Source organism: Haliaeetus albicilla, chromosome 13 (assembly GCF_947461875.1).
Source record: "Haliaeetus albicilla chromosome 13, bHalAlb1.1, whole genome shotgun sequence".
In the NCBI taxonomy this organism is placed as follows: Eukaryota; Metazoa; Chordata; class Aves; order Accipitriformes; family Accipitridae; genus Haliaeetus; species Haliaeetus albicilla.
The window spans coordinates 26,890,587-26,915,136 of record NC_091495.1 but is presented as its reverse complement, the minus strand read 5'-3'; the positions used below and the strand labels follow the sequence as shown (position 1 = coordinate 26,915,136).

At 41.7% G+C, this 24,550-nt stretch overlaps 2 protein-coding genes across 2 annotated transcripts in view; one reads left to right on the top strand and one right to left on the bottom strand.

Moving 5' to 3' along the window:
• Window positions 1–24,550, top strand: part of LOC138688635 (saccharopine dehydrogenase-like oxidoreductase) — a 71,924-nt gene that overhangs the window by 10,240 nt on the left and 37,134 nt on the right. The window lies entirely within an intron of this gene.
• Window positions 1,159–24,053, bottom strand: LOC138688777 (protein ELYS-like). The gene is given in 22 exon segments (XM_069801296.1): window positions 1,159–2,913; window positions 5,370–5,554; window positions 6,094–6,200; window positions 7,109–7,211; window positions 9,077–9,491; window positions 10,791–10,987; window positions 12,071–12,294; window positions 12,658–12,744; window positions 13,311–13,461; window positions 13,551–13,698; window positions 14,822–14,953; window positions 15,047–15,191; window positions 15,364–15,551; window positions 16,291–16,437; window positions 17,625–17,681; window positions 17,794–17,917; window positions 19,470–19,563; window positions 20,311–20,415; window positions 21,201–21,341; window positions 21,504–21,593; window positions 21,681–21,771; window positions 23,877–24,053. Coding segments are annotated over 22 exon segments (4,824 nt in total). The 5' UTR covers window positions 24,015–24,053.

Genomic DNA, 24,550 nt, shown 5'->3' with positions numbered 1-24,550 from the left:
GCAACTGTTGCTCTGTAGTATCACAGCTGTATTGAAGATTGAGATCACAACTATTCTGTTCAGGTAGGCAAAGCCAAAAAGATCAGCACCCAGAAGATTGGTCAGTTATGTCCTTACATGAGAAGAGTTTGATGGCAGTGAATGGAAAGACATATACATTCTTGCTTGTGGGCATGCAAGTCAAACTCCACAGAGCCATTGAGCACTTAAATAATGAGATGGTTAAGCTACAAATTGCCTCTCTAAGGGCTTAAGTATATTGAGAAGTCCAATTTTAACTTACTTTGTTCCCTGCAATAAACACGAGTGTATTTCGGAAAGCTATGGGACAATGTGCGTACTGCAGTTAACTTGGAACTAAACTTCCCCTCTTCAAGACTGTTCCCAACGTCCTGCTTCCAAAAGGAGTCTACATACGCTTGTGCTGTTGGTGCTCATAGAAATCGCACACCTACCTCCTCACCTTTCTCTCTCTCTGTGTATTGAAGTTGCAGTCGTAGTATCAAAATACAAGCAATCAGTCATTCACTAAGAATTCACGGTGTAGTCTGGATTTAAACCAAGTGCAACAGCAAAGCACACCACACCAATGACTGCTGTGGGATAAGCCTGCTCTTGGACCTTGCCAGGTCAGAGTCACAGCCAAGGAGTGAGTGACCTGAACGAACAGCCACATCAGTGACCGTAACTTGCATTTTTCCCTCTACCTCACAGATTGGTCATCCACACAGCACAGTGCATTGGAAAATGCATTGTATTTTAGGAACAGCTTTAATTCAAAAGGAACCGTGATACATTTATCTCCAGGCATATCAAAGAGACTCATGATCTTGACTGCTCTGGTGAAAAAAGCATTCCTGGAATGGAAACCTGGAAGTTTTGCATAGAAGACAAAAGTGCAAACGGAATAGGAAGCAAATGCTGTCTTACTACTTGAAATCCTATTCTCTCTTCGTATTTTCAGATTGGCCTAGACTAATAGGTTATAAGCATTGCCTAACAACTCACAAGAAACTATGGACTGGTTTCTGCCTGTAGCTTGGTTTTTTCCCCACCAGAAATCAACACCTAGGCTATTTCTGATTAGTTACATGGGAACCGATGAAATTCCAGCAAATAAATGTATTGCACTGACAACCCTGAGAGTTATCTGCGGCTTTATTGACACACTAGGCATGTTCTTGTAATACGATCCATTACAGATCTTAACATTGCAGCACATTTTGATGGGTTTCACTCAAGCATCATAGGACTGCCACCAGGTCCCTGGGGGAAGGCCTCCTCCTCTGTGCTCTCCTCCAACGCTAATCGTCTCTTTCTGCCCCGACGCCCTGTTCCTACTGTAGTCCTGGGTGTGCTTGATTCCTCGTTTGGCTGGGCAGCTCTTTGCTCAGGAGCATCCGTTTTTTCTAGTTTAGCATGTGGGACTCCTCTTATTCTTCTCTTAGGAGTATCAAGCATTCCCACTTTCCCACCTGCACACGTGTCTTTCTGAGCAGAGAGAGATTCTGTGTCTGCCAGGAGATTTTGTGCCCCCTTCCTAGCACTTCTTCTCGGAGTGACAGGAAGTTTGAATTCTGTTTGAGGAAGCGATGATTTAGACAGATCAAGGTCAGAATTTTCTGAAACTTCTGATGAACTCATCTTTCTTTTTCTGCCTCTTCTAGTTGCCACCGGTAAAAGGAGTTGGGCACTAGGCCGCACCTCTTGAGCCTTGACAATGTTTTCCATAAATTGTAAATTAACGCTTTTCAGTTTTCTTGCACTTCTGCTGGGACTGACTGACGTTTTTATCTTATGACCAGTGTCAGTCTGGCCAGTTTCTTGACCTCCTGCTGAACTTTTCCCTCCTCTAGTCCTTTGGGAAGTAGCAGAAGCGATAATGCTACCTTCAGCAAGACAAGTTTCCTCATTAGCCTCTCCCAAGAGTTCAGCTGCAGCTTCCTTCGCTCTCCTTAATCTTCTTCTTGGAGTAGCGGCTACGGACTGTGTAGGGAGGGACAATGTTTGTCCATCAGAAAGACTGCTTTCTACTTTTTCTGCAGTACTTGGTTTAGGCTTCCTGCCTCTCCTAGGAGTAACAGGCATCACAAGCGTTTGCTCCTCTTGAGCATTTTCTTCTGTTTGAAGACTAGAAGTCTCAGGTGCTTCTTTCGTTCGCCTGGTACTTCTCCTAGGAGACAGTGCAAACAGACCTGGTTTGCCTGTCTTCAGTAGCTGCTGAGTGCCTGCCGATGGAGTACTTAGACTTCTACTCAGCTGTCCCCTTGCACGTGTTCTAGGAGCGATGCCGTACTCTACTTGACGTACGCTGGTTTCGTCTTCCACTCCTTCTGGCACAGTTCTTAAGGGAGCTTTTGCCTTCTGGAATCCGGTTACCTTTTTACCTATGGTTTCATGAATAGATTGTTCTGCAACTTCCGATGTAAATTCTTTACTTCTTGTGTCTTTGATTGCATCCGGTAAGTTCTCAGCAATAGCTGCCTTAATGGGTTCAGGCACATACGGGAGCGACTCTGCAATATTTTGAGATGCCTGATCACTAGTTACAGTGGACACCGAGTTGGTAACATGTTCTTGGTTTTCAGTATTTCCTAAACTGTTGACAGGTTTTTCCTCTGTTGTTGTGCCAGCTGCTTTAGAAGCATCTACTAATGTAGGGTCTCCCATCTCTGCTTCACCTTCTTCTCCTTCCAAGACGAAAGTAAAATTACACTGAGATAGAAAAAGCTCTCCATCTCCCTCAGCTGCATCACATTCACCATCTCTGTTATCAGGCAAATGACATGCAAACTGTTGCTCTGTAGTATCATAGCTGTACTGAAGATTGCCTGAGGGATGTAGTTCACTATATGGTGATGTTTCAGGTGCTTCTTCTGAGGTTTGTGCCTTAACCGCACCATCTCCAATAACCTAAAGTTAAAAAATGTCTCTTAATGCATTATCAGTTACCAAACAGACTAACTTCGGGCTGAGCTAGATGAAGCTGAGGACAGTGAAATGCTGCTTTTCCTTTCAGATCACCACCAAATGTGAAGTTAGAAACATACAATGTACTCTCTACTACAGAGAAAAGTTTATGCGCTTAAGGGACAGAGAACAGAGTATTCTGTGCATGCAATCACATGCTCCATTTCTGATGCTTCTGTTCATGACTAACGATTTGCCACCACCCGTGAACAAAGTGAGCAGTTTTACAATACAAGCTGTACACCCAGCTGGCAGTAATCATCACATTGCAGTACTTTCCGGACTGACTACAAATCCACACAGAGTGACCGACTCTGCATCTAACGGGGCAAAGTACAACGATGTCCCCCAAGCTTAAAGTTTTGGTCATCATAGTTGTCACCGCAACACTTAGTCAAACTGGCCAGGTATCGCATCGCACAACTCAATACCGCACTTCAAGGAATCACTTGGATTGCAGGAGACAACACGTAGATTCTAAATACCTCCATCTCAGCCTTTGTAGCTCCCCATACTGAGCAATTATTCTCTCCTGCTAGAGCCACATGAGACACTCAAGCTTTTATGCTGAGAACAAAAGTAGTCTCTGTTATGTATTTCAAGTGACTCAGGTGGCCAAGGTAATTTAATCAACGCGTGAAGACCTTTGCCCAACCCTCTAAGTTATAGCCTCTAAGTGCTAGCCAAAGAGGGCAGAAGGAGGAAGCCACTCAGCGGGAGTCTCCATAGAAGCTGCTTATTTTCTTGCCTCCTGCCTTGTCAAAAGTTGCTAAAGCATCATCTTTTATCGTATTCTTAAACAGTTGTTCAACCCTAAACAAGACCTGCACGACATGCAGGAGACCTCGCACAGGACCATGCTGGTTTCAGCAGCCCAAGGATATGCAAATTTTCAAAGTCCTCAAACACTATTGTAATTAGCCTGGCAGAGAAGGGGAAGATGCGGGAAGATTTCTCCTCCCTAGGCTGGCTCCCCAAGGAGAAAAGGTAAAAAGTGTAATCATTAACAGTCTCCAGGCGATGGCACCCAAAGTACGGAGATGCCCCCATAGGCGGGCTCGCCGAGGAAAAAAGCTAAAAGCTGTAATTACTAATAGTTTCCGATGGATAGCTCCCGAAGTACGAAGGTGACGGCAATACCGAGTACAAATACCAGACTAGTTTCACGACCACCAGCAATTCTACCCTGTCATAAGCCGGCGTTACAAAGTACAACAACAGGGTAACTCCAGCCCGGTTCCCACCGGCCATTAACAGCACGGCAGGGAGCACAGACTGCAAGCGAGGTATTAGCGCAAATTTGAGAACAAGTGCATGTAGTTGCACAACACGCATCTAGCAACATGCCACGCTTCAAAGCTAAATTCGAGAAATACTAGTCATAGAATCATAGAATCGTAGAATCACTTAGGTTGGAAAAGACCTTCAAGATCATCGAGTCCAACCATTAACCGTGCCCACTAAACCATGTCCTGAAGTACCCTGTCCACTCGCTTTTTGAATATCTCCAGGGATGGTGACTCAAGCACTTCCCTGGGCAGCACATTCCAATGTTTGACAACCCTCTCAGTCTGCATAAACTTTCCTTTTATGCTTACAAATCTACGACCAAGAAAGTAGTAAGTAGTTTGTCCTAAATTCAGTGCAGGTAGACAAGCCAAAAAGACATGTTTACGTATAACTCAGTAAGAACCAGTCATAACGAAAGCAGGAAAACCTTCACTCTACTGCTACAGGAATGACTGCAGCAGCTTTGTGACCGTCTCACATACCGGCTCCCTTCCTCCCATCACAAATTCTCCATTTACTCCCACAAGTGAGTGATTTATGTATTCCCAAGTCTATAATCATCTTCTCTAGAGCATTGCCCTAAACCCCAAAGCCGAGACGAGCGACGTAAGCGACTGCCTATTCAACTTCATCTGAAATCTGGGACACCGAAAAGCATCTTCTGTTGCTTAAGACCAATCTATTTGTGCTACGCCTACCTTTCAGTTTGTATTTCACTCTAACTATTACTAATTCCTGTGAGTACAACCCTACAGGAAATCAACAGCATACTCTATATGGTACTTAGAGGACATCCACAATGAATCCAAATCACTCATCGGCCCCAGCAGAAGTGAGAACAATGGGGAAAACCTGTGACAACTGAGGAATCTCTGGCTCTGATTTTCAGCCCTTGTGAACAACCTTTTAAAATTCATATTTTACAAAGCTGAGATGTTAAAAACCCCAGATTCTCACACACACACACACAAAAGAGTTTTAGGTAGCTGGAAATATCTTGACACTGAAACTTGACACTTGCGTGCCTTCTAATTGTCAGTTAGACAGGACTGTCCTCAATTTGCAAGGTGTTTTCTCTTTTGTAGAAAATGGGAAAATAGTTTACTTACATTAATTTCCTCAGTTTTAGGAAGATTGTTAGAAACAGTTACTTCTTCCTGTGGAAAAGGAACGTTTCCTTCATCTCCAGCTGCTTCTGGGTGACGTTCTTCAGGGAAATCCACACGCTTCCCCTCAAGGCAATTTTCTGAATGAGTACTGGCCACTTCCTCGCTGTCAAGGATACGTATCACAGCTGGAAGAGATTTATATGATTTTAACTTAACTGCTCTATAAATGAGATGCGTTTAAGCAACAGGAAGTAACAGAGGGAGCAGGAGCCAAGAATACAGTTCTCCATCCTGCCACATACATCGGGCTTTCCCCAAGCGCTAGAAACCAAAACCATCTACCTGGGAGCTAGTTATTCTTCACAGCCTGAATACTGAGGGATGCATCATCTTTCAAAATAGTAACTCAAGCAGCAGATCCCATAGCACACAAATTACTAGTGGTGTACAACACCGAAATAAATAATGATCTCTCCTTCTAACATTTTACATTCTACCAGTTTTCTCAGTACCTTTGTCCAGAACAGGAACATTGGCTATGCATTTGCTACAAGGACTTTCTCTGAGGAGGGTATTCTTCTCTCCACAGTTTAATGAAAGGTAGCGGTAACATGCTAGTACTACTTCAGTCTGAGACACCTGTAGCGCTATGGCAAACTGCACGTTTTACTTGAGGCCTTCAGCTACCTTAACTCACAGGACATCTCCCACATACTGTACGTACATTCACCCTCTGCCTGCAGGGATTCAGAAAGCTGTGGGTTTGTTGCAACTGGTATGGCTTTTTCTTCTGATGAAGAGGACATTTTGGACTCCTGCTGGTTTGCTTCACTGCACGAACAGAAAGAGAGAAATCCATCATAAAGCTTCAACACAAACCTTGAAGAGCTTTACAAATTACTTTCTCACTGTAAAGTCTTCAAGTTTCCAAACAGAAAAAAACTAAGAAAAACGAGAAATTCCTTTACCAACACATCGACATTCAATTCCCGACTCATCTTGTGCAACAAATCAAGTACTTAACATTCTTCCCAGCTATCTCACACTGGGTAATAACATAACAACAGAGTTGTATTAAAGAATAATATATTATTTGTCTTCTGTAGAAAGAGTGCAACTGCCATACTCGAGGTCTAGAACCAACTGAACAAAAGTTTGTGCCACTGTAAGTTACTGCTTGAAATTAAGGGTTATTTCATCGCTAAGGTCTCTCACTAAGCAGTTGCAGCTTTTAAAGTACCTGGTGAGAAAACGGCTTCCCTTTCCAGAAACAAATAGATGCTAATCGACCACACACAGAAAATAGAAATTGAGTGTATAAAATACTGCCAGAAAATATTCAAGCCCCACAATAAACCCACTAAAGTTACAGGAATCTCAGGTGTAATTTTCACCGACATAACATTCAGACAAAAGCAGGGCTTCTCTTCACAGTATCTGCTTAGTAACCCCCTCAAACTGTACGAAGGTGCATATAGCCTGCTGAATGAAATCCTTATCCCACTACTTTGGGGTCTGCAATGATTTGAGAAAAAAGGCTCAAACTGACAGCTCGTCAATTTGACTTCTATTCATGCCACATTAGTTCTGTCCACAGACAGAAAGGAACAGGAAACCTGTTGTATTTAAGAACACAGGAGAGAACCAATACCAGCTCAAAAATCATAGTTTTCAAACTCAGGAAAGCCAGCAGTCACGTGTTGTGTGAACCTAAAGGTGTATCTATTTCATAAACTTACCCTTCACTTGCAGTCCCAGAAGTAGCAGCCTCAGCAGCTTTAAACAACCATTTACCATCCTCAGGAAGGGTAAGACGGTCAGCATTTGATTCTTCCACAAATCCTACAAAAACAGACAGATGGGTGACTTCCTTGTTGCACTTAACATCGTTTCTTTTAAAATGCTCATATGATTTTCAAGAGAGCCGTAACGCATTTCACCTAGGATGGTGATCTAACAAAAGAACGCTACCAAGACTTCAAATGCACAGAAGGTCTGAGTTCTTCTGTCCAGTAAAACAAGAAGTCTGATGCACAGTTTCCATCAAGAAAACAACATGGCCATTGACATTCTGTTTACAAACTCAACTTGATATGGTACTGACCTAATACATAAAAACCTTGGGAAACATCTCTCCTTCTTAAAATTGGGTCATAAGTTTTTCTTATTTCTCTTTGGATATTTAACTCATCCCAGCAATGCTTCTTTCCTTTCTTGATTTCATTTCCCCTCTTCTACAAGAATGCATCTAGGGTTGTCTCCTGTTCTTTTCTCTAGCGATTGACTGGTGGTGTTGAAACCCAACTGCTTGCTAGCCTGTTTTTCTCTCAACAGGCCAAATTTTAGAGACACCCTCCTCCTTTTCTTCTTTGTTTCTGCCGTCTGCTTCCTCCAGATCCAACAATTACCTTTGCAGACAGTACGCAGGACTGGGATAATTTTGCTAGCTCAGGCCAAACAAGAGCTATACTGACTGCCCTCTAACGCTCCCGGAGTACTGAAATTGTACAGAACTGTTTGTACCATAGTCCGGCAATGACAAACTTTCTTCATAAGGTTATTCTTTAATGATTAGGACCTTCTCATTATTTTTAAGGAAAAGCACCCTTGATTTCTTGTCCAAACACAGGGCAGCTAAAATCGGACAGGCAAATGTTTTGACCTATCTTACTAGAAACACTCAGACCTGGGGAACCCCTTTTACCCATGTACACGGAGTCCCTGTCTGGGCACTGCTCTTATTGAAAAAGAAAAGGAGCTGGGGAGCTTCAGGAGCAGCAGTCACTCTCCAGGATCCTCCGGAATCATCTCAGGCTTAGGACTGAATCAGGCTGCATATGATGCGCTGATACTGGAGTACACGCTCCCCGCTACAAACTGTTTCGAGACCTCGGACGCAGAACTCCGACACTTGCATACCTCTCCCAGGAATAGCAAACTTTTGTTATAAGGAGCTGAGCGGACTGAGCTCTGTTTGTCCGATCCTGACCGTAGCTGTGTTTACACATCTTCTCCCTGTTCCTGCACTACTGTCATTCCCTGCTCTTCATCACTGCTCACCAGCTAGTGAGCGACATCTCTTCTAATCTGCCAGCAGACCTGCTCATATGAACACATCCTCAGCAGCTGCACTGGCTTGAATGAGTTGAATTGAGCTGAATTACCAAAGACCAGCTGAAACAGGTTTGGAAAAGGCTGCATAAGCTGTTGAGCCAGCAAAAGGAGCAAGCATAGCTGTAATGAGAAGCAGATACACAAGCAGACTCACTTCCCAAAGAAAACTATTTAACTGAGCACTAACGAGGGGGGAAAAAAAACAAAACAACAAAAAATTACCTATCTAGTCAAAGCACGCCATACGCTAAACGTGCTGTAAAAAAAACCTGCAGCCTACAGAAGTACCCCTAAAACAGAACCAGAAGCCTAAGTTTTCAACTTGTACCCCTCTCAAAACTCCCACAAGTCGCTGCTGCCTCTCCGCTGCAATTACACACAAGAAATGCCAGCCAAAAGCAGTATACATTCAGAATGTCCACGAGACCTAAAAAAGGGCTCAAAACACAGTGGCAATTTTAAAAGCCTAGGACAAGGAAGTGCCTCGGACATTTGTGAATGCTCATCATGGACTGTTGCACCCATCAGTAATTTAGCCTTTTGAAGACATTTGAAAAATGCAGAAGCTTAGGTTATCATAGCAGGAAACACACCAGTTGCTTTTCTCAGTTCTGATGAATCTGGTTGTTCCATCGGGAAGGGTTTCTCTTCAACTATTTCACTGTCTTCCTCCTTCTCCAGTTCTTCAAAATCGGCAGTTTCTTCAGTGGAAGAATTAGCTGGATTAGCAGCTATAAAGATGACTTCATCTTCAAAATTGCCAGGTGATTTTGCATCACGATACTCCAAAGCAGCTTGGTCTGACCTGGCAGAGAAGTTACTGTTTTCTTTGCTGACATCCGTTTTCTCCAAACCATCTCCAGACTCTTCCACTTCAGCACCACCTTCCTCGGGATTGCTCAGAGGAAACAGAGTTGGTTTATCTCTACTTTCAGACCAAGCATCCTCCACCGCTCCGTGATGATGCTCAGATGAAACTCCAGATGGTGCTTTATTATCTTCCGTTACCTTTATTTTTTAAAAAGAAAGTTCACAATCAAGATCACACATATGCTTTTTGTCAAAGCAAGACAAAAAAAAAGAACAAATATATACCGATATTTGTCAGTTTTACAAGTGTCACCTTAAGCAAGGCGCTACAAAATTAGTTCTCATGCTAGCACTATCTCAGCTTTTAAAGCGGAGTGTAAAAACCAATCACACTGTTGACTGCTTATTGAGTTTCCACAACCTTGGAGAATTAAGATGAAGTGGGCCTTGTAAGTGCTTGCTTACCCTGTCATCTCAAGGCTGGTCATTGGGTTCACTACTGTGCTTTCAAGAAGAGGGAGCTTTGCATACCTAAAATCGTAACTCCAAGGTTTCTCTTTTTTTATGCTTGCCTTTTCAGCTTGTATGCACTACTAACATATTGTAGCGTTCACTATGCCTGTGGCGTGGAACAAGTAAATTAATCCGGCCACACTGCACTATTACTAAGAACTTCCTACAGGAGAGAGAGCCTCTTCTTACAGCTGAGTAGCTCTTTATAACAGGCAATAACAGCTACGATAAAAACAGGTGAAGACAATTTGTTAGTACAGGTACGGAAAGCTCCTACAGGTAGATACTAGCACATGCCCCCGTCCGTTTGGTACACTACTTTGGCAACTGCATGACGAGCTGAATCAGGGAAGCCACCTGACAGAACAAAAGGAGGAGCAGAAGGGGGCAACTTCCAGGTGGACAGACTTCATTTGACAACTATACGAATGCTATCGCTGGTGCAAGGCAAGAAGCAAAACCAAGAACTTTAGGGCTAGAGAAGAGACAGCCATACAGCTCTCTTCATCGGCAGTCTATTTTTACCATAACTTAAGGAAACCCAGGCCTTGCAAAAAGAGAGACTGAAAGTAAATGCGGCTCATGACTTCTGTTGCTTTCAGAGGTGTTTCATTCACAAAGCTTAACGAACCCAAACAACTGACTCAATCTGTATTCCTTACCTTCCTGCCATACCACCATTTCAAAAGGTATAGCGGGAAGCTGCACACATGCAATTTGGAACAATCACAGCGCCTAGTGATGCTGGAGTAAAAACCACCAAGGTCGCTGGTATTTGTTATGAATATGTTCCTGCAGGCAGGTGATGTTACAGAAGGTCTAACATAACCTTTTTTGACCAAATTCAAGTCTGCCGTTCTGATTTGCTATTCCAGTTCTCAATATACGGAGTTTTGGAAAACTTGAAAAAAAAAAAAATCCTAAATCAAATCACAGTCTGTAAAGCCTTTAACTATAAAGATCACTAACTACAGGCCAGCATACCCCAACAGTCCATTTTGCATTCAAGTTCTCTTCCCTGAAAGATACTCTACGCTCCTTTGCCCGTAGAGGAGGAGGTAGAGATCGTCCTGGAGATGCAGAAGGAGTTGCTAGCGGTGTAGTGCCAAGGCTGGATCTGAGAATAGACCGAGGAGTAAACGCAGGAAAACCAGAAGCAGCTGTGGCCAAAACTTTTGTTACTGTTGATAACGGCTTTGGTCTTGCGACTGTAAAGCAAGAGGGGAAAAAATATCAGCCTTGTGTGATCAAAGTCGTGGCCAGTTGTCCATTGTATTTCCCTCCCCTAAAAACTACCTTCTCTTGAGACCGATGAAGGCAAGTGGTAAGGCTTGGCTCTCTCTACGGCCAGCTTCCTTTGAACTCTAGGAAGGGTCTTGCCATATTGGTCCAATGTAGAATTCCTGGCAACTGCTCTCTCTCTCAAGCCAGGCTCACGATCATTCTGATGAACAAAAAGCATAAAGCAAGAAGGTAACTGATTACAAGAAGTTCACCGCACACAACTAAAGTATTAGTTCAAATTAAACTGAGTTTGTACCAGCAGAGAGGACAAAGTTTAGCCTCTGCACTGCTGTTTTTTCCAAAGGGACAAAAAACTGAATGGTAAAAAAACCCATGCGTTTTATGTTTCTTATGACTCTTTTGGCTTCTTTCTTCTCTTTTTTATTTTTATTAATGCAACATAAAATGTTAGCGTTCAAATTAATTTCCTGAAGAAACAAGGATATGGCATCTTCTTGTCACAAGCATCAATACGTAGAATCCCTGCAAAAAGCCATCACTGAATTTGACAGAGACTGACATCGCTTAACTGGCATCACTTACGTTGTCATTCCCTTAAGTGGATTAAGAAAATGAAGCATATACACTCTTGCTTGTCGGCATGCAAGTCAAACGCCACAGAGCTATCGAGCACTTAAACAGTGAGATGGTTAAGCTACAAATTGCATCTCTAAGGATCTATGTGTACTGAGAAGTCCAATTTTTAACTTACACTCGTTTTTATTGCACGGAACAAAGTATTTCACAAAGCTATGGGACAATGTGCGTACGGCAGTTAACTTAGAACTAAACTTTCCCTCTTCAAGACTGTTCCCAACGTCCTGCTTCCAAAAGGATGCTACGTCCAATAACCACACGCATGCTGAAAATATTCCACAGTCTGAATCCAACAGGGTTTGTGTTAAATACTTTGGTGGTTTCATGTTAAACAAAGTTTACAGGCTTTTGGTTCGGTTGGTTGATCCTGTTTTTTAAAACACAAACCTTAACCACAAGAGGTGTCTCCAGTAAATTCAGCTCTGATGCTCTTGAAAAATTCTTTTGTGAGGTGCAACCAAGCATATTTGATTTCAATGGGCTGGATGCCGTGAATGAAGTAGAAGCGCCGCATGGTGACTGCCAGCTACCACCCTGTGCTGCAGAAGTTGAAGGAACAGGACGAACCACCAAATCCAGCAATCTGTGAAGATACACAATTGAAAATATGAACATAAATAAATACATGAAATAAAATCATGCTGCGCTCAAGACATCTGAGATGATACATAACAAAAACATTCAATGAACAAGAAATACAGGTGAACCCTCACTGCTGGGCTGATGTATCAGGCCCATGAACAAGTTGCAGGCCTTCTCTTGTTTTTTCATTATTTCGTGACATGTCACACTTCATTTCCTAAATCCCTGCCATCTGAGGCAAGAGTAATGCAGTTTTACGTTGCACAAGTGATGTAATTCTCATGTCAGAAGAAAATTCCTCTGCATTTCAATGCTGGGGCCACTTCAAATTCTCCACTTAGTTGTGTCCCCAAGCCGACCTTTTCTTTAACAGGTACAAAGCTAAATTTTGTTAACGGGTGTCCCAACAAATGCACCGGGCAACTCTGCATCAGGGAGAGGACGTGTTATGACTGGTGGTTCTGTAGCTCTAGGCCTAGAGTTAAAAGGAAAACGTAACTGACTTTCACTCCCCTCAAGTCCAAACGTACCAGAATTCAAGTTTCACCTTGAATATACTACCTCTAGGAAAATCACCTGACAACTGCTAGCTTCTTTTTTGCTCTTTATGATTCTGCCTGGTTTTGAGTAAAAAAAAAAAAAGAAAAAGGCAGAAACGAAGCAGAAACTGGGCACAAAGTGGTAAAAGATTACTATTTGATCACACAATCAAGTCTACCAAAACCTGTACACCAACAGCTTGTTGGCAATCATGGTTTTCGTTTCAGCTACCTTAAATTCTGTAAACACATTTACTGTAATGTAAATAGATGTATTTGCATAAATGAGATTATCATAGCAGAAGAACTCTCGCTCCAGGTATTACTTACAGTGAATTGATTCTTAAATGTTATCTCTTGTAGGTGCAAAAAAGCCAAAGAAAGCTTTATTCAGGTGCCCCTTCCCTCCAAAACACTAACATAATTCAAGTGGATTTCTCTCTCTCTCTCTCTCTCTCCAAACACGCAGCTCAAGACTAAACTTTGTTAAAAGGCTGCTTACCTATCACGGTGTGAGCAACTGGTTTTCTGCTCATTTCCTACCCCTACTTCTCCAATTTTGGACAATACATTACTGATGAACGTTGCTCTTGTACGCACATTTCCTGCATTTGCTTGTTTTGTTACTGTTGATAACGGCTTTGCTCTTGCGACTGTAAAGCAAGAGGGGAAAAAATATCAGCCTTGCGTGATCAAAGTCGTGGTCAGTTGTCCATTGTATTTCCCTCCTCTAAGAAATTACCTTCTCTTGAGACCGATGAAGGCAAGTGGTAAGGCTTGGCTCTCTCTCTGGCCAGTTTCCTATGAACTCTAGGAAGGATCTTGCCACATTGGTGCAATGTAGAATTCCTGGCAACTGCTCTCTCTCTCAAGCCAGGCTCACGATCATTCTGATGAACAAAAAGCATAAAGCAAGAAGGTAACTGATTACAAGAAGTTCATTGCACACAACTATCTCTGCTATTTCTAATTAGTGAATACATTTCCTCCACAGATACTGTAAAATACTGCCACTGCACAGAGGAGCAGCAAGTTCTACTCCTCGGCACACACCAGTTCCACCTGGTAATTTCAGCAAAGGGCAAGGCAGACTACGACAAGAACAGAACCTACAACTTCAAGCTGAAACAATTCTGGCACTCGGCAGAACCTTACTCCGATACGCTTGTCCTCACCCGCAATTTTCAAATGGCTTACGAAATAGCAGGCTTTCCCTTGTTTTTCCTGAAACACCAATGTCCGAGATGACTGAATATTCAGGGCAACTGCAAATTACAGTGGACGCAACGATGTGAATATTAAAACGAGTAAGAAAAGGCTACCTACACACACCTTCTGGCCGAATGAATGTTTTCAAATGCAGGACCTAAACCTTCCAAGACCACCTTATAAGTGCGATCCACTGGAAAACTATGGTTCCGGAAAACAGAAAATGTATCACAGATTCATAACAGAAGTTCGCAAAACGCAAAATTTAATCTGGCTGTTTTGAGAAACAGAAGTTAGATAAGAATTTCTGTCATCAAAGGGGTAAAACAGAAGTTGTGGAATCGCAGAGCTCATGCTATAACCGGAGGAAATAAAAAGAAAACCGAACCAGCACACAGATTTTACCTGCGGATTGGCATCCAGACTGCTCTCAGCTAGAAAAATAAAGTTGTGTGCAAGATTCAAGAGGTGACGTACAACATACTCTTCATGCCACAGAAAGGAGTGACACAAACAGCGTTCAGCAATCTAAACCATTATTCCTTAGATGCAAACAAACTATTTTAAGTGGAGTCAACAATGGTCTGCAACACTTAGTTTATAACTTCACGCAGTAGCTTTGGAGTAGTGAAATACTTTGTTCAACTTTTAGGTTCAGCTGTAACGGAAAGTGTAGAAACTTATTCCTAGTATTTCAAAGAATGGTATAAAAAACAAAGCGTTGATTTTTATTTTATTTACTACCAAAAATGGTTAGTAACACCTAACAGAAACCTGCACACTTGACAGAACTTTCATGCTTACCGTAAGATTAACGTTCATTGAACGATTCGACTGCAGCGCTGGGATATAGTTGGCACGCTGCACATGGTGGTCTAAAGGAAATCTAAGATTCCGAACAGCAGCATTGCTCTGTAAAATCTTCTCCAAACACTCCTATGAGAAATAACACATTTCAAAAATCTGTCATGATTCTGCCTCTTCTCTTTTCAAAGAGACCGTTACGATTTTTTTCGTGTCCACACTTACTTGTTCAGTGCCTGTGAAAGGTAGCTGCAGTAAGTCTTCCATTAGTCCCATCTCCTGACAGATTTCATACACATGTTTTAACAGCTCTTTGATGTTTAACCTGGTGGCATGTTGCTGCAACAGACCCCAAGCCTCCACCACGCACCTGTAATTAAATTTTTTGAGATGTAAAGGAATATTAACAGAATAACCAAAAAGATGCCCCCAAACGACTGTATTCAGAGTTTAAAGGGAATTTAGGGCATGGTGATTCGTATTATTTGTTCTCCACCCTTCACAATATTTGAATGCCAAAACGGTGGGATAGGTTTCTTTACCTATTGGACAACAACACAGTGAGGAAAAGCCGCACTTCACTGCTGCTTGACATTGCTGGCTTCATCATCTGTATGTATCTGAGGGCTCGCCTACGCTCTCCTTGGCACATCAGGGATTGAATAATTCTCCTGTGCTGCCATGACACAGTTTTGATTGTAGCTGGATGAAAGAGCAGGGCCAGTGAATTCTGTAGAGGTTAGAGGTCAGGTGTATTATGATATGCACATGCACGCACGCCACAAGAACATTCAAAAGTATCTTAAGTAAGGGTGGACGTGTGTTAAATAAACTTAGATGACTAACTACTATAGATAAAAATTCTCAAGTATTTGCAAAAAAAAAAAAATCCAGTTAGCCGTACAGAACAAAGCGAGTGTTTTAAAAGGAGTAATTCACACTTTTCCAGAGTAACCAAATCTCTGTCTACAAACACCACTTTTTATAAATACATTACTAAATAATAAGCTATTCTCCCAGACAAACAGCTATATTAACTTCGTGACAGGCAAAGAACAACCTTCAGCATCAGAAAGAACGTGAATTAGGTTGAACAGTCACTTCTGCAGTCTTCTGCCTCAAACCTTGCTGCTATGATCATAGTTTTAATATTTAAAGTACCTAAAACACTGTCTTTGAGAAAGCGCTCCATCGGTCTGCTGAAAACAACCTAAATGGATGGCTTTGAAAATTCAAATATCAAGCATTATTAAAGTTGATTTCTTCTTTGTTTTAATCAATTTCCCGTCAAAGTGGCTAAAAGAAAATTTCAGATTATAACTTATTGCTGAAGATGTCGTAGCAGTATGACAAAAGGGCTTCTAATGTGGTAGCACCTGTTAGTAGCTAAGCACCGATTTTTTAAAATCATTTTACAGATTACAGCTTTGGACTGTAAGGGATGTCTAACTGAACTGTAACGTACTTACTTCGTAATCATTGTGATCTAGAAGCCAAAAACCTTCAACAAGCTTAACAAGTCCCCAAGGGATAGCAAAGGCAGTTGGGAAGGAGTCGACTGAAGTCTCTGTTTTATTCGGAAAGGAATGCATGATATCTAGCAGCAAGTAAATTGTCTGACATCAAGTATCTAGTTAAGGCTAATCAATTTGGAAGACCAAACATTTATCACATCACGTTTTGAAAAACACAGTGAAATCAGAATATACAAGTGGTAGGAAGCAGAAAATACTGCCGTATTAGTCTTGCCATTTGGAGCTATTATAACCTGAGGACGGTCAGGTCCTAACCACAAAACTGCATTCTGAATAAGTAGCCAGAAAGAAATACTCTTTGATTTCTGTAAGGCATTCAGAAAGGTTAACTTTAGATACTTAAATACTTCCGTTGTTACAAACTCAGGCTCCCTCTTTAGTCACTGGAGCTACCAGCTGGACATTCAAAACACCTGAACATCCAATGCTTAATTATTAAAGCAAACAAATTCTACCAGTGGTTTTTTTCCTCATTTCCAGAGTACATAGAACAATGTAAATGAAGGTGTCCTTACAAGACAACGTAGCACTGAATGATTGACACGGGATTTAAAACAGTATGCGGATCACTCATCGGTAGTGTCATTTTCTCTTTCTGACATCTGTTTTTAGGGACATATTCTAATAAGGCAGCTCTGGGGTACAACCGTTTTTAAACCCCTTGCTCTCTAGGCTCCCCTCTCGGGTTAGGCAGCAAACAACAAAAAGTAATTCTGTATATTTCAGCAGCTTAAAAATTAAGTTTCTGCCCAATGACTTTTCTCTTCTCTCTCCTTCTTATTCGGTGTGCCTGCACGTCTAACAGAACAAAAGCAAGCACTGCTATCTGGGCTGGAAGACGGATGAACTGGGCAAAAATCAGGTACCGGTTAGAAATCCTTCTGCTCTCAAGCAGCACGTATTACTGCATCATCCTAGTAAGCAGCCGTTTGCTACAGATACGGGTGCTTTCAATAATTAAAAACTGTGCTAAGTTTTGAGAAAAACCAAGGGAGATTTTTATCTTTAACATTTCTCAGTAAACCTGTTTTCGCATGTCAGAAAAGACTTTGCAACAAAACATTAAAAAAAAAAAATCATAAAGAATCCACAGTACAAAGAAATAAAGCAATGCTCCTGTCCACAACTTCATTCTAAACTAAATGTTTTCACTTGCACTGTGTTGGAAGCATAAATTCAAAAACGTTATTAAACGCGCAGGTGACAAACATTTAAGAACATTTATGTGCGTGTGCTGAAGGTGTAGTAAAAATAACGAGAAAGGATACAATTGCATGTTTGTAGCTTTCTTCAATGCCTTCTAGCAAATAGAGATCCAGCAGTGCCTGAAAATGAAAAATCAAGAGTTTTTTAAAAACTCCTGTCTTTCATGAATCATTGGCTTTTGGGTGGGGCTTTGGGGGGTTCGTGGCTGTTTTCAGTGAACATAACACTCACGTGTAAACTAGCAGGTGGGTATTTCCCAGTTCCTCCTTCATCTCTCCGCCACAGCTTCTCAACTTGGTCTCCTAACTGGGAAACCATTCCATCAATCATCAAGCAGTCAGAATCCCATTTTCCTCTGGAACAAAAGGTAGCAAGGATTTGGAGAGTCAAACGCTAATGCCAGCCTCTCAGTGTAACAGATCTCCTCCAGTCAAACCAAACAAAAAAAAGCTCCCATGAGGCAAAGAAAGTGACAAACACACAAAGGCATGATTATGACTTGAAACGCACATGAAAGAAATGTCTGAGTCAGATGAAAGACGTCTGTTAGATCATACTGAATTATTAGAGGAGTTCCAAACAGACATCCTGGAAAGCTCCCCTACTAAGGGACCTTTTCGTTTTCAGGTTTTCTCTTTTGCTGTCTTACTTGTAGTACAAAGGAAGTGTGAACAAAGTTTTTTATGTGCCAGAAATAACCACTCTCCTACTGTCTAACAGAGGAAAGGGAACAGTATCAAAATACCAGGACTATTCTTTAACGCAAGTCTAATGCCTCCCGTTGGAGTGTCCCAATACACAGCTGTGAGAAGACAACACCACGGAAAGTTCAGATTTTGTTCTCAGCATCTCACTTTTGTTACTGAAAAAAAGTTGTTTCCAGAAAGCTGAGCATACAGGTGAAGTTTAGTGTCATCTTAAGCAGCATTTATGTTTCTATGCACATACCCATTATGTTTCTGTGCACAGACCATTACAACCATGGATGGGTGAACCTTTAAAAACTGCTTTCTTCACAAGTCCATCGCAATCTTTGGCTGACTGTGACACTACCCTTTAATTTCCCCGTAATAAGAAGCAGAAAGAGCACACTGGAGGTTGTATGCTTCTAAGGAACACCTGAGCCGGTATGTAAGTTACTTGAGAAGTAAGCTAAGTAAGATGAACTTTAAAGTCAATAGCTACTACACCGCAGCTTGCACCTTAACTCATCTTGCAGCATCCTGTTCTTGTTTGCGGTGCCATAGCCTAAGCTTCGTTAGCTCTTTATTTAGTTTTCAGCACAATTTCCAAAGAAAAATCTATTCTCGTCTAATCCAAGGCATATCACCTATATGCTAGTGAGCTAGTGCAGCAAAGAGAGTTCACGTTCAGCAAGTGACTTTTATCCAACAGCCAGTAGAGTGCTAGGTGTGCCAACTACATCGAACTCTGACTATCTCATCAAATCACACAAATGTACTTGTGATTTAGGCCAATACAGTTATTACCCTTGCTCGCTAGTCAATAAACGAGATGAGGTTTGTTTGGGGTTTAAAACTTGCTTTCTTCTCTGTCCAAAACACCTGTTCTGCGAACACCGTGCTTTGCTGAACGGGAGATCGCTGACCCTATCCTGAACACATGACCTTTTTCAGTAGTACCAAATGATACAGATTGGCCGCTGGATTAAGTACGCTACCAAGAAACGATGATGCCAACAAACGGTACTAAGCAGAGGTATATACAAATATTGTAACACAGGAAAGTAACCTCCGTGTTCAAGAGAACGCATGCATCACTGAAGTGAAGAGGATTGCCGGCAACTGCATTAAGCAGAGCAAATACCAACTGTTGGTAGCAAAGCCACTCACTGCCACTTCTGATTTCGCAGTGGAAGTGTTCTCGAGTTCTCCTGTAAGGCTTACCTTGATAAACGCTCAAGTTTCTGTCGATGACCAGTGTAGTAGCTCTGAATCAGAGGGTAATTGTAGAAAGGTCTACCCAAACGCGCATCATCATCTACAGGCAATAAAGTAAAAGCAAGTTAAAGCAGCAATATCACATTTTGAAACTAAAACGTTTGACTAAAAAGACAGAAGATCATACGAGCTAAGCCTCAAGAAGCACAGGCAAGCCTCCAACTTTGAAAGAAGCCAATCCTCTTTCTGCCTTTGCTAACGGAGCGGTAAGACACAAGACTCAACTCCTTCTTCTCTCAAGTGCCATTTCAAGTTTACAATTGAGGTAGCATTCAGAACATGTACTGCAAGCAGAAGCTCACTACAGAAAGGACAATTCTCAAAGGGAATGGTTTCTTAAACATGTCATGTGAGCATCTGTGAGACAATGAAGGCTGACAATAGACTTTATAATCCACCCAAATAAAGAAGTATTGCCGAGGTGTCTTTTTTCCTCAAGCAATGAATAAAAAGTTCCAAACACGCAGGTAATGCCTTTGCTGTAAAAACAAGCATTCCACTATCTCTGGTGGAATAGTAATTTGTTTAAAATCCCAAGTCTTTCAAGCTGTGGACACAAGCAACTCCTTCAAGTCAGAGGCTTATTGCTCTTTCTAAGGATCATCCAGGAAAGAAACTGCTTGCATTATTCTGCACTATGTATTTGAAAAAAACAGTAAAATCTCCGTTTCACCAACAGAACTTCAGCACTGACAAAACATTTACAAAAACATGGCTAAGCATGTGTTCATCGGAATCACTTACTGGATAGTCTCCCTGTTACAAATGTATTACAGTTTATGCTTACCTAAACCCTCTGGAAGGAGACTGGATCGACAGAACCAGATGACCACTCGTGCATACAAAGAAAGGAGGCCAGTTACCACCTGCTTGTTTGTCAAGTCTGTAAAACCTGAAAAAAAGGCATAAGATGATTTTTGTTATCCAATTCCTTTCATTTTTACAAAACCCCCTTCATCATCCCAAATAGAAAGTATAGAAGTAACGCGGTAGAAATCGTGGTCTTTGCATTTCTCACTCTGTGGCACCTTCTTATTTGAAGAAAAAAACCACATTCACCACCAAACCAAAAAAGCAACCCCTACAAAGAACCAGATTCACTAAAGGTTAGAAGAAAAAAAAACTAAAGCCAGAACTATTAAATACACTCACGAATAAGACATTTGTTTTTCACGTAGCGGGGATTTTTACCGTAGCAAAGGGATAGTCTTCTTTTCCCCTCAATATGCCAAGGACAAGTGATAACGTAAAAAGCTACAGAAGCTCAAGTAACTTACTTCACAAGTTACTCATGTGTGCTTCCTTTGTATTTTCTAGCAATTTGCAATACAACATTCGCATGCAATTATGAATTGCTAGCTAAGAATTAAAAGGAATCATTTGCAGCGCTACCACATCCGGTTGCTGGAATCTCCACCCAGCTGCTTACACAGCTTCTTGCTGAATGTAGCCTCCCCTACCCACCTGCATGAACTCCACAACCAACTATTTCCCTGAAATCAACGCATATTAAGTGGTAGTCCCAACTTCTCAGATTTCAGCCCCTTCTCCCAGCTAAATTTGGCTGTCTTCCAATCATCAAAACCAACAGAAGCTCATCTTTCCACACTTACAACTCAAGCATAATTCCAAATCTTAGTAAAACATACCAAAGATTTCATAGATACGATTACAAACCTTTTTCAGTAAGCTCTTGTGCTTCTGTTAGAAAACAGGTTAAGACCGTGCTAAGGTTGCTCAAAAGCAACTGGCAGTGCTGAAGAGACTGTAAGGTCTGCGGGTCAACAAAGTTGCGAGAGCCATCAAACAGCGGAACACCTTTTCAAGAATAAATATTACATCATTAGCCTTCAGAGCAATTTCAGAGTTTCAAAGTACGCTTAAAGAACCCCGTGCAGTACCATATACCGCCACATTCCTGAATAAGCTCAGTCAGAAAGAACCATTTTGTGTGTGCAGAATGACTACACTAGTACTCACATATTTGGTCAAACTCATCTTTTGCATAGATCACTTTCTTCCATGTCCACTCAAGAACAAACTGTAAATTAGCAGCAGAACTTGGCTGCGCTTTAAAAAAAGAAAACAAAAAAGAAATGAATCGACAACTGCAAACTAGAAAAATATATAACGTAAGAACAACGTAAGAAGTATTACCTTCAGATGCCCAATGTTTAATGCATCCAGTCAGCAGTTCTAAAGAACCTGTCTGCACAGCAGCTGACAATACCGCTTCTAACTGCTCCTCCTAAACGTAACCGACAAAATAAACTGAGAATCTTACATGCTTTCAATATCTGAACCAGCAACAGCAAGCGTTTGTTTCTAACTGTACACTCATTCAGACATCACACAGTCCACTAGTACACACGCAGCTAATTCCACATTCCTTTTCTTAACTCTAGCCACAGGCTGCACTGCTTGTTGGTCTGAGAAACACGTTAAGCTTTTCCTCTAACATTTCAACTTACTGAAGGCTGATTCTAACCTTCATTTGCATGCCTCTGCAGTATAGTCTCAGTTTACCGAGTTCCAATTAACTATTTCCGGTAACGTCCTCTGCTAATACCCGTCACGCATTTTGCGCGTAGAAGTTTGCCATCAGGAATGCGTGAAGGGGACAGAGCAAAGACAACGGTGCAACGCTTGCACGGAAACAGGGAAGCTAAGGTCAAGCAGCTTCCTAGACTCTGAAGACATGAAGCAGTTCAGACACCCAAAACTGTATCATTTTCTAAAATGACAGAAGAAGACGTGAAACATTTAAATTCTAATAGGTTTAAATTGTAGGCTGCTCAAATACTGTATTATAATGCAGTGGTAATCCTTGAGAAGGATAACGCACAGCTATGCACAGACGTGCGATTATTAAGTAGCAGCTTATTTCAGCTGGTGTTGTGATACTTCTTTCAGGTGAAATGACCCTTCACAAAATTTTACTTTTGTCTTTTTGTTTTTTTTTCTTTGTTTGTTTTTTTTTTAATGTGTTTTTTTAAACACATTCAAAAGTAGCTTTCCCTTCTAGGCAAAATCATTACATTCAAAGCAATTTCTACACATTGGAATACACATATGATATGTCCATCTTTTTCTGAAAACGGGTTTCAGACAAGGAAACACACCAGATACTACTTACGGTGGCAAACAAAACTCCAAACCCAGCTTCTTGACCCTAATTCTGAAATTTGTCTTACAAACTTTCAAAAGAAACCCCTGCTCAAATGCATAACAAGTCTCTCAACGGTATGGCCACAATTCAGCAAAGGTTATTAAAACACGTCTTGATTGCCCAAGCTATTTCCAAACCGGAGCTGACATCAGAACATCCCATTTAAGAGTCTACGTCAGGCTTGCAAAATAAGCAGTCTATGGGCTAGGGCAGCTTGCCAAGAAACTTATTTTAGCTACCACACTGTGCAGAAGTGTTATTTGCCTTAACGCATTTCCACAAATCTGGTGAACGATCCAGTAGACAGGAAGATGAGGGCAGTGAGAAGACCGCTCTCCCCTTCCTACTAATGGCTCCACTGTGTGACGACTAGCTAGCTAATCGTTTAGCTTAGATCCTGCCTGGGTGAAGAGGGGCTGTTCATCACAAAGGCTCCGTCTCTCATGAAACTCTTCAGATGAGAGAGAAAGGTTGGTGCACTGCAAATGGAAAACCTGTGACGAGGGGGGTGCAGTCACTATGGTGGGACAAAGCAGAGAGAAGATAGTGGGTGTCATGAGATAAAGGCAATTCAGGCATTGCAGCAACAAGGGGGCAGTCTAAGCAGAGTAAATTGGGCTACGAGGCTACAGAGGTGAAGATCTGCTTTGAGAGGCTGCAGGAAAGCCTACTGATGAAGGGAAGATGAGGGGGAGCGGTGATGAAGTTGTCGGGCAGAGCTGACGAGAGTAATTGTTTACCACAGCCCAATTCCTTGGAAGCAAGTGATCACGTCTAGTGCAGCAAGCTGATGTTTGCAACAGCTCGCATCCGAGTGAGACACCCCCATAGTCAGCTACTGCACTGAACATAATGCTTTGAGAAACCGATGGGGTGAAGGTTGTTGTGAGGGAAAGATGCTTTATGGTGCGCATGACCAGCACTGCCTGCACGCTTCCTTGTGCGTATCTGTGGCACGGAATTAAGAGATGGGTCTCTCAACGCAGATCTCTTAGTGCTGCCCCCACTCAAACTCGCTAGTTTGGATTGAAGAATACTGTAACTTCTGCTAACTCAAGTCAACACCTGCATTTCAACGCAACTTGCAAATAACAGGAAAATCAGATTATCATGTCTTGTAGCCTCTACAGCCCTGTCAGACAAGATGGATGTATTCCCCCCTTGATTCCCTGATACGCACTCACCTGACTCAAACTGGATGGCTGGACATCAACGCATGTTGGAGACAGCAAGCCAGCTACAAGACACCTGTTGTAGCTATCATGAATGGCTTCACTTATTAAAGGACCACGTTTCTTTAAAAAATTCAAGGCCTGAAACATTAATCAAAAACTACGGATTAAGACAGCAGTATTATTCAGTCACTAAGGTTCTGAATAATCGCTAAGAGAAATAATACAAATGTTCACTTAAGCTGTTAGAAAGCTTGCATCAGTAAGCACTACTATGTAGAGTCTTAAAGACGGCAGCCAAACTAGCCGCTACGGTTTATACAAAATATCCTGTAAAACAAAAGGTCAGCCCTTGCAATGCTTAATTAAGTATTCTCTAGCTTCTCTGTCAATACACAGACCTCTTTTTACCCTGAACACTGACACAAAATATATTCTATCTAAGCTAAAGCTAGCACACAACTTTAAATCACGCTTTGGAAGACCCTTTCTGTGCTTGTTTGTGCAGAAGTTGATTTATGTTGGAAACACTTAGTGAGCTGAAATTTAATTCAAATTTATTTGTCACAGGCTGTGCAGTGGCTTGGAAGTTTTAAGTCGGCCAAGTGCGGGAGAAAAAAAAAAATCATTTCTTCTCAAACAGTTAAGTAACATTCCATTTTCTCCATTCTGCCCTCCTTTTTCAA